This window comes from Diabrotica virgifera, chromosome 8, assembly GCF_917563875.1.
Source record: "Diabrotica virgifera virgifera chromosome 8, PGI_DIABVI_V3a".
In the NCBI taxonomy this organism is placed as follows: domain Eukaryota; kingdom Metazoa; phylum Arthropoda; class Insecta; order Coleoptera; family Chrysomelidae; genus Diabrotica; species Diabrotica virgifera.
In genome coordinates, this window is record NC_065450.1 from 74,415,786 (window position 1) to 74,427,110 (window position 11,325).

General features: G+C 35.6%; 1 protein-coding gene across 1 annotated transcript; it reads left to right on the plus strand.

Annotated features, from left to right (window-relative positions):
• Positions 1-2,210: 2,210 nt before the first annotated feature.
• Positions 2,211-9,700, plus strand: LOC114334467 (uncharacterized). Its single transcript, XM_050658423.1, has 3 exons — positions 2,211-2,361; positions 7,222-7,918; positions 9,187-9,700. The coding sequence occupies exons 1-3, from the start codon at positions 2,298-2,300 to the stop codon at positions 9,671-9,673; spliced, it is 1,248 nt and encodes a 415-aa protein (XP_050514380.1). The 5' UTR covers positions 2,211-2,297; the 3' UTR covers positions 9,674-9,700.
• Positions 9,701-11,325: the final 1,625 nt, after the last annotated feature.

An 11,325-nucleotide genomic window follows, 5' to 3' on the forward strand; every position in this document is an offset into this window, starting at 1 on the left:
AATTTGCTAGCTCAAGAAACTGAACACAAATTGATTAAAAAACAAAAAAAAAAACACCTAAGTTTTCAATCTAATAGCACATAAAACAACATCCAAAAATGTCATTCTACATCCTACCAGACTGAAAAACAATGGGAACCTTCTCTGGTGAAACTGAAAATGGTTATTCATTTTTACAAATTGATTAATTTAATTTAAAAAAGTTGTTTTTATTCAATAATTCTTGATACCACTCAAGATATTTCAAAACACGATCAGCTTAGTTTTATTTTCCGGTATGTAAAAATAGCTTGCTATGAAAATAATGAAAATTATTTTCATTATTATCATAGCAGGCTATTTCATATTAGGCCACATTATGCGTAATGAAGAATACCGACTGCTACAGTTGATTCTACAAGGCAAGATTGAGGGCAGGAGAGGCCTTGGACGTAGACGTATATCCTGGCTGGTCAATCTTAGAAAGTGGACTGGTCTAACGTCAACTGATCTATTTCGAGCTGCCGTAAATAGAATAAGATATGTCAATGTGGCCGCCAACATCTCCAGAAGATAGGCACTTTTAGAAGAAGATGAAAATAATTTACCTTCCAAAGCAGAAGTTGTTGAAAGTTTTTTGGAATATACTTGCATATTAGACCAAATTGCAGAAGGACTGGTAAATGAAATTTTAAAATTTACACAATCAAAGCACCCACCTTTCCATACACAACTGCAGAGGAAAGGGGTATGATGGGGCAAGCGTTATGAGTGATGTATATTCAGCCGTACAAAGTCGCATCACTGACATTGAAAAAACCGCTTCCTATGTGCCCTAGTTGTGACCTATTGTGCATCCCATAATCTGAACCTAGTGTTGGATGATGCCGTTGCTGGTTTACAGGAGTTGTTTTTTTTTAGGATATAATTAAAAGATTATATGTTTTTTTAGTGCAAGTATTAAAAGATGGAGTGTACTCTTTTGACTTTTGATTCATCGCGTTTGCCAACATTTAAAAGTTTATGTAAAACCCGGTGATCACCCACACATGATGCTGTTAAGGCTTTGCATTAAGCTAATGCATTATTAGAGCATATGAATTTTGAATTTGTCGTTAACATTAATATTTTTTTTGCAATCTGAAACGGCAGAGTTAACGGTCGCCCTTCAGCTGTTTGAAATAACTCGTGATATTCTTCGAGAAATGAGAAATTAATTTTCCGAGACTTTAGCAGAAGCAGCAGGAATAGCAGAATAGTGGGAAATTATACCGGAATTTAAAAATAACCGGATAAAACGTATAAAAAAATTTACGAAAAAATAACTAGTAGCAAAAAATTTTGAAGTTAATGTTTTCAATGTAAAATATATAATATTGCAACAACTTACTAATAGGTTTGTCAGATTAAGAGACATGTAGGTGCAACACGTTTTCATTTCTATTGAACTGATATAGAAGAAAGGCAAAATATTGTGATTTACATATATTTTAGTAATTATACTGTTATTATTATTAGTTGTCGTTATGTTTATAATACGGGGGCCCACAAAATTTTTCTCGGGTGGGCCCCCCAATCTTCAGCTACGCCACTAACTCTAGAGCTGCCGTGAACAATTTTGGTGAAATATTGTCTCCTTGTCTTACCCCTCGACCTAAGCTGAATTTTTCTGTGTCTTCGTGTAGTCGTATACTTGATGTAGCGTTCTGATAGATGTTTTTTAGTGACGTATACCTGTAATCTATTCAGCTTTACATTACGATTTCCAGTATATTTGAAATTCTACAGAATCAAAAGCCTTCTCGTAATCGACAAATGCAAGAACCAGTGGAATTGTTGTACGCGATGCATGTTTCAATTAATACCTTTGATATGCAAATGGTCATTTGTGCCATATTCTTCCTGAAGCCTGCCTGCTTTTTGAGCTAATAGAAATCAAGTTTTGGTGTTAGAGTCTTCGTTAAGATTTTCATAAATAGTTTGTACATATGTGTCAAGAGGTGTTTGATAAAAGTAATGGAATAAAAATCTAAGAAACCTAATTTAATCTTTGTCTATGAATAATTTAAATTCTTGGTCCAAATATTACGTGTCTACTTTTATATATGTACATTTAAATTTTTTAGAATCCAAATAAATTTTGTAATAATTTCCTCCATAAACTTATTAATTGGTCGTTATAAAATTTCATCTTTGGTATTAATTTTATTGAGTTAAAACCTTTATTTCAAATATAAATTGGAATTAGATAAAATAAAATACTTCAATAAATACCTTTACATAAGGATGCGATTCATGCATTTTTCCTTTCAGCAACAATGAACTCTGTTATAATTATATTAGTTGGTTACTTACTATCTGTAGGAACATGTGCTACAACAGGTAAGTAAGTTTATACTGTTTAATTGTTGGTTTAACAGGGATTTTGTTGATTTTGATCTAATGTAAAATTTTCGTTATTGGTTATTATTCCTTACTTATATTTTAACCATACAGCCCTCACTTCCTCTAAGTGGTAAAATTATTCCTGCAAGTTACTTTCGCATTTCCACCATTAATCGCCATGTTTGCTTGTCTTAAGCGTCCTCTTCCTCCAAATTCCTGAGCTCTAATGCCTTCCTAATCTTTCGACTTCAAGATATTCTTGGTTGCTGAAATTATCATGTTAAATAGTATATCAGAGGCGCAGAACAGGAGAAAATGGGAACACCTGGAGGAGGCCTGTTGTAAACAATGGATAAATCGGGACAAACCTGCAAGCAGCAATAGTGTTTAACCCAGCCTGAGAGATTTGTACACCCCTGATATAATTCAATGGGCCGAGGAGGAATAAACACTCCTCCGGGCCCATTGCGCTATCATATGGAGGACCTGGGATCAAGCAGTCCCACACGAAATTCTACCCCGATCAATTCAGGTCAGCGTAAGATGTTCTATTTACACTATCTTTAGTGATTTATATTGCTCGGGCCTCGAGGCACCATTCCGGCCTACGTCCAGTTCGGTGACTCGGCGCTCGAGGATGTGGGCCCCTCTTGCCCGTTTTTTGGGTTTTGTTAGTATTTTTATGTGCGCCTTTTGTTAGTGTTTATCTACACCTGAGAGCAACAAAATCGACTAGATGAATTATATACGTTAGGATGTCTCGAATTTCCTAAACCTATTGCCCAATTTGAGTGATTTTTAGGATATTATAGCCTTATTATTTAAGAAAATTATTGTAATAATATTGTTGATGGACAGGCAAATGTCATTTTATACCGGGTGTAACAATCATACTTTGTATTTTCCTTAAAGTTCGAAACACCCTGTGGAATATTCTAGCATATATAAAATATTTAAATTAAAACACAATTGTAGACTTAGGCTTTATTACCATTTTGTGCTTTGACTCATTCGCTTATGTTCGATAATAAAAGAGATAGAGTAGAACCCCGCAAATCCGAACCCTGCTAATCCGAATGTTCGGCAAATCCGAACCAATGGAAAGTGAAAAAAATTTAAAAATTCAAGACAAACAATTAAAAACATCATTATACAGAGTAAAAGAAGAAAATTGAACAATCTAGGATTAATAGGTCTTTGAAATTCAAAATTTCTTAAAAAATAATACCTACTTGATACATAGTGCTTTTACGTCGGTTCTCTTGTAGTCAACTTGAGTCCAAAAATATTGTCACAGTCTTGCGAGAACGTTTGCAGCCCTAAGAAGTATTCTGAAAGGAGTCGGTCACTTTCTTCTGATGCATGGAGGTGTAGCGAATTGACGCAGCAATGTTAAACCATTTACGCATAAACATTACGTCGACCGGTAACGCAGCAGAGTTCTGCTCCAAGTAACGTAGAGTCACACCCAGAGCTTTAGTGGCATCTGCATGTGACACTCGATATGGCAGGGAAACTTCTTCCACGCTTTTTTATCTTCATTAGGGTTGCCTTGAGGCTGAACCAAGTCTACAATGTCTTCATCCATGAATCCTTGGTGCCCATTGTCGTCAGCTTCAATCCATTCTGTAATTGCACTTTATTTTTCGTTTTCTCATCCTGTTGTTGTACGACTTCTAGGAGGTCATCTTGTAATGGAGAGTGGAAAAATGGATCTTCTGCAAATTGTAAATCTAGCCAGCGAGTTAGCGACTAAACACAAACAATGACACTGGCTCTGCATCAGTTACATCAATCGGAGATGGGTGGAAGAGGGATAGGGTGAGACAAGTGCATTTACCCAAAATCAACGACAACGAAAGCTTTGAATTATTAGTTAGGCTAACTTTCGGATAAACCGAACTTTTCGGAATCCGAACAGGCTGTCCCCCCAATTGGTTCGGATTTGCGGGGTTCTACTGTATATACTTTTATATTATTATTGAGGTATGCTATTTGGTCTTGATCAATATCATTCCAAATTTCGAGAGCTACTGTTTCTACCTCTTGTAAGGTTCTAGGAGGTGGCAAATACTGTCGTAGTCTTCTGCCAATTATGTATCACAAATGTTCGATCGGGTTAAAATCTGGACTATGCAATGGCCAATCAAAGTCCGAAGATTTACCTGCTGTAAATATTCAGTTATAGTTCGTGAACGTGAAGTCTTGCATTATCGTGCATCAGCAAAAAATTGTTACCAAAATAAGGAGCTGATACCATGTTAGCCAAGTCGTTCGCTACGTAAGATCACTGCTTGAACACACTCATAGCTGGTCAAATTCCTTGTAGCGCGTTCCATTTCCACCAAACAACAAAAAAAAATACGAACTTAATTATGTATTAAAACTTTAAATAATAGATCTAATAATTTTCACAAAAAACCAGACACTTTTTGACTGTTAAGAATTTGACATCCATTAAATTGTTAATTTTCCATAGCCCATTTTAGGCTTGTTTATTAAACTAAGCAGAAAATGAGGATGCATTGATGGAAAACATGGCTAATTGTTAACGTGCCTAACTTTTTTATTATCAACATAAGCAAAAATCAGAAAAGAAAATGTTAATAAAGCTTAACGCTACAATTTAGTTTTAATTTCAATATTTTAAATGTGTTAAAATATTCCACGCGGTGTTCCGAAATTTAAGGAAAAAGACAGTATGATTGTTACACTCGGTATAAAATGACATTTACCTGCTTAGCAATATTATTATTACAGCGGTTTTGTTAAAGAATAAGGCTATAACATACTAAAAAAATCACTCAAATCGGACAACAAGTTTGAGAAATTCGAGACATCTATCGTGTATAATTCATTGAGTGAGCCGATTTTTTGCTCTCAAGTGTAGTTTAATGTCTTCTAGTTCAGTGAACTTTGTTCTGGCTTTTTCCTCCATCATATCCAGTACCCTTATTTGTTTTAGGTCTCTGTAAAATTGTATGAAATTATTATCATCTTGTATTGTACCGTATTGTTGGTATAAATATATTATGTATAAATATAATACTAAAAACTCTTATATAGTATACAGGGTGTTTCATTAATAATATACCTACATATAGTAACTGGAGAAACCTTAGCACAAAATACGAAGATTTCACCTAAAACACTTAAATAAAATGTGGTTTCTTACTGAGTTACAGGATGTTTACGACTACTATACACCCTACTAAATTATGATAAACGTTTCTAGCTGCTAGCAGAGGCGTACGCCAGGGGATAGTAAATGGTTGACCCATCTCAAATTCTACACCAATGGAGGAATTACTATTTTAGTGCCATTTTTAGATTCTCCATTACTTTCTACGTAAAGAATATACTCTTGATTGGTAAAGATAAAGTCATTAGTTTTCGAGATATTTGAAGTTAAATATGAAACGGCACAGTTTATATTATGATTCATATTATGATTAAAATTTAAAAATTTTTGTATGCCAGTACTTTAAAACTATTCATACTTGACAGAAAGTGTAGGTACTGTACACCCTACTAAATTAAGATAAATAAACGTTTTTAGCTACTACCAGAGGCGTACGACAGGGGATAGTGGCTCGTTGACCCTTCCCAAATTCTACGCCCCTGACGAAATTGCTATTTTATAGTGATTTTTGAAGTTATACTTCTTTACGATCGAGAGTGAAATTTTATAATGCTGGGCGCATGCGCACACAGACAGTATCTATGCAGTTCGTTGCTAATCTTTCAAGATATGTATGTATCAGCGCTGTCAGCGCAATTAAGTCATTAAAAGGATATATTAGTGTTTTTAGTAAATCTATTAATTATTATAATTTTTGTGTCTTTAGATTTGTCTTCCTCGGGAATAAGATATTTTATAATAATAGTAAGTATATTTAAAGTATTTTTGTATTCTTCACTTGGTCTATTAAATTTTTCAGTATGTATGAGAAATCTTGTAACCTGTCAAAGCAAAAGGGATATAGCTCAGTGGTAGAGCGTGTGATCGGAGATCGAGGGGTCCCGGGTTCAAATTCATACCATTCATTCACGACGATTCATATTCCTTTTTTTAATTTTTGGTATCGTTTCAATAATTTTTTTTTAAAGTGGTAGGTAAGAAAGTTAGTTTAATATTTAAATAAAATACAAATAACCTGTTACGTATATTCATTTCGTTGAAATCATAATAATAGAAGTATAACTTCTTACGTGCGTACAAAGTACACACACATTCTTTTTTTGATTTTTCAATAATTTTTATGTAAATAATATACTCTTCATTTGTAACGATAAAATGATTAGTTTTTGAGATATTTGAAATTAAAAATGAAGCGACACAATACATTAATCAAAATAACTCTGTCGTTTAATTTTTAACTTCAAAGATCTCGAAAACTAATGACTTTATCGTTACTAATGAAGAGTATATTATTTTCATAGATAGTATTGGAAAATCCAAAAATGGAACTAAAATAGCAATTCTGCCAGTGGCGTAGAATTTGGAAAGGGTCAACTATTCACTTTCCCCCGTCGTACGCCTCTGGTAATAGACAGAAACGTTTGTTTAACATAATTTAGTAGTTTGTACAATACCTATAGTTCCTGCCAAGTATGAAAAGGATATGTCGAATAGTTTTAAAATGCTGAGCAAAAATAGTATTTAAATTTTTAGATAAAACTCCCTTTAACTCAGTAACTAACTACATTTTATTTAAGTGTTTTTAGGTTAAATCTTCATATTTTGTGCTAAGGTTCCTTCAGTTACTATATGGACAATTATTAATGAAACACCCTGTATATGAATTTACTTCTCGCAATAAAAACGTCTCTTAATAGTTTTTTAACATTTTTTAGGGTGCGAAATAAACCCATTTGGTAGTAAAACTCCATTAGTAGTAAAATATGGTACTTCGTCTCTAATCGAACCCACACCTGGTTACACCACTCTTTCATTCACCAGAAACGCTGCAGTAGAGTTCGCATGTCCAGGAACTCAAATCATCAAGAACGGTACATCATTAGGAGACATTGTAACAGCTACATGTAAAACAGGCGATGTCTTTAACATCAATGGCCACACCGTACATTGGTCCTATTTGTCTTGTAATAACGTAATTAATCCCACAGTTAGAGAAATTACTAGAGCAACAGACACAAATGATCCAAACAATAAATGTGTTGATAATGTTAAAAAATTACAAATCATTCAAATTGGGTTTGCACTAAGTTCTGACCGTTTCAGTGAAGCCATGACTGTTTGTTTCGATAGTACTACTAGGCTTGCAATATACACCTATTTTGTTCTGTCAAAATCTATAAATTATAGGGCTCGAAACGTTGCCAACCCTTCCTTTTCGCAGGATGATATTTTTTATAGAATGGGGAGGTCTGTGAATGCGATGTACCAAAGTATCCAGACTACTTATAATACCCTCGTTGGATTAGAGGCTACGTCCACTCAGTATGTTAATACAAGTATTTTTCCAAATAGAGGACATTTGGCTGCCAAAGCTGATTTTGTGTATGAACCACATCAAAGAGCGTCGTATAGGTGAGTAAATTCAATTACTTTTTGCAGACTGATTATTGTAATATTTATAATCAGACCAGAAAATCGTTTGAAAATATCAAAAGATTGCTATGTGATTCTCGAATAAAACTGAGAATTCGACAACCTTTATCAAAATGCTACGTCAGGTTGACTCTTCTCAATGTATTTGAAATGTAGACCCTTAAGAGGCAACATATCAACAATTACAGAAGTAAATAAAAACAGTGAAGAGGTAACAGCGAGAATTTCACTTGGAAACAAATGCTTCTACAGCCTACAGAATATCATAAAGCCAAAATCAGTATCCATTAATTCAAAAGTAAAAATATACATAACAGTTATGAGACCTGTAGTAATGTATGCAACAGGAACATGGACTTTGACTAGTGAACAAGAGGAGCAGCTTCTTAGATGGGAAAGAAAAAAAGAATGTGTGTGTACTTTGTACGCACGTAAGAAGTTATACTTCTATTATATGATTCTAACGAAATTAATATGTACTTTAAACAGTTTATTTATATTTCATTTAAATATTAAACTAATTTTAATACTTACTACTTTCCAAGAATTTTTATTAAAACAATACCATTATAGATTTCTTGTCAGATACACGCACAGTCCTATAAGATTTGTACGCGGGCATGAGATTTTTTATGATTTAAGTTCAGATTTGCATCTTTTTTTTTGTCATAAATGTTTTATCACTTTATCAGAGTTCCATTATTGTTTTTATTGTATTATTATTGTATTGTATTATTTATTGTGTTACTATATTGTTTCTGTTTATTTTGTATTAGGATTAGGATTGTATTTTGTTTATTGCAACTGGCTGAATGACTAATGTCTATGCCATTAAATAAATAAAAAAAAAAAAAAAAAAAAAAAAAAAACAATACCAAACATTAAAAAAATAAAAGAATAAAACAGCTGTACTGCCATTAAGAATAACAAAAAAATACACTTCCTTCAAGTAAACTTTTTTATCCCATGCCTAGATTTTATGTTACATTGGAATTACTAATAATTGATTATCTATAATAAGAAATCGAACTTGACTGACACGGCAACATTTAGCGCGCCTATGAGTATAATAATTATTGTTATCACAATATTTTGCCTTTGTTTTTGATAGTATAGTGTCACTGTCACTATCGTACTGCTGACGCACTGTTTCCATATTGTTGAAAGTTCGCAGAACGTTCGAAAAAAAAATATTGAAGACGCGCTGATGTAGCCTCTTAATTACAATTCCTAAAATTATGTTTTAGATATGTCAATGCAGCTCCCCAATGGAACACTTTTAATGGAGGTAACTGGAACCAAGTAGAAACTGACGTAAGAAATTATGCCAACAACAAAAACGTTGACTTAAAAGTTTGGACAGGAGTTTATGGAATTTCCAGCCTTCCCAACTCTCAAACTTCCGAACTTGTAGATCTCTATATCTACGTTAACCATCAAGACAAAAAGCATTCTCCTGCCCTTCCAGCACCAGAAGTATTTTGGAGACTAGTATATGAACCAATAACTCAACATTGTATTGTTCTGGTTGGGCATAATAATCCATACGAAGAAATAACAAGTAATAGTCAAAAAATTTGCAAGACTGATGTAGCAGCAAAAGTTACTTGGCTTAAATGGAACAAGAATAATGTCAGAACTGGATATTCGTATGCTTGTAGTTGTACAGATAGCAAATTCAAGACTCTTATAACCGTTTTGCCTCATCTTACGATAAAGGGATTATTAGAGTAAATATTAAAATATATACGTTCTAACGAATTTTTTTTATTATTTCGCTTATTAGTATCTTTCATTGCCATAAGAATATCAAGATCTTACGGCTAGTACCACGGTTATCCACCTTAAAAAGAGTCATAGTTGCGACCGCACCAGGGGGCTTGGGGGATGGTAATTTCCCCCAATAATCGTAGGAACCCCCTGTAATGTTCGAATGTCTGTTTTAAAAGAAGGTGGCGGCCTCCTCAAGTACTCGCAACTTTCCCGCAATACTGACCACTCCTCCGCCGGACCGGTTACATCCTTTCCCACCTACGGCTCCCCTTACGGGTCGTCACTGGGTGGCAGGAATTGGAGTGCAGCGTCATACCTTGGATTATCTTCCGGTCTACGAGCGGCACCGCTGCACGCGTCTCGCACTAAAATCATGACGCATATGTGCAGCAGTGTGGGATTCGAAGTCCTGTAAAAACCCAAGAAAAATACCGGACCTCCTGCCCTACTAAGGAATCCATGTCAACATGAATGGCTAACAAGAATTCTCCCCCAGGTTGTGAAGTCTGGAGTCCCCCTCGATACAAAGTCTCAACAATATCCCATTTGGAGAGAGCAGGTAGTATGAAGAGATCCTCTACATCGTAGAGAAGAGCTCTATCTAAGGAAGAACAAATACCCCCGCGAGCCCGTTTCCAGTACCTGTGTCGCTATAACCAAATATTGTCCTCCCCGAAGGTCACTGTCAAGGAGCCTCCTGCTTTACCACTTTCTCCATACCGCAAGGCTCGTCGGTCCACGCTGGTTTGTGCCAGCGTTTATGACCTGTCGAACTTACTCACGGCAGGTTATACAGAATCGAGAGTAGAGTGGACCCCCGTTAAGCTCGTCTCGGATACTATGAACGAAGACCGTTGGCCAGTGCGACTAATGGACTCGTCTCGGATACTAGCAGGCTCCTCTCCCTGCCGACACCTCAAACGACGGCCACGTTACCTTCGCTGCGCACGAGACGCAGAGATCAGGATCGCGCAATGCGCTCGTTACTACGGACTCGACACTTCAAACAATGGCTTAAGTTCCTCTCGTTCTGACTCATTAGTCGGCTCTTACGACAGGCAGGGACTATAGCCCTGGTAGTATTCTTTGGCCGTTAGGCTCTGGTGCAGGCCAGAGACTACTAGGACCACTGTTGGCGCTACCAGACGCTACCAAGGAAGTCTGGGAGGCTGGTTAGCCCCCAGTCCACAACTTTCAATGTTTTTTAAGAGACGGAGCGGCCTACTCAAGTAGTTTCAGCTTGCTTGAGAAACCGCGTATCCCCCAACAGCTTACAACGCGCCCACCTAAAGACATCCCTACGCGATATTCCGGCCTAGATTCGAACCTGGTGCACGCCTCTCGTGTTGACAAGAGGCTCTTGAGCAGTGAGCTGGATTAAAAGCCTGGAAAAACCAAGTAAATCCAGACCCCCTACCCACTCAAAGAATCTATTCCAACATGAATCACATGGAGCACAGATGACAAGAATAAGAAATACAAGGGAATAATAATTAAAATACATAAACTAAGGAAATAACAACGAATATCAGATATAAGAAGGAATTAAAGAAGGAAATGGATAAAGGAGAAATGACGGGATAGTAAAAGAAGAATGGAGAAAATTTAGAAAT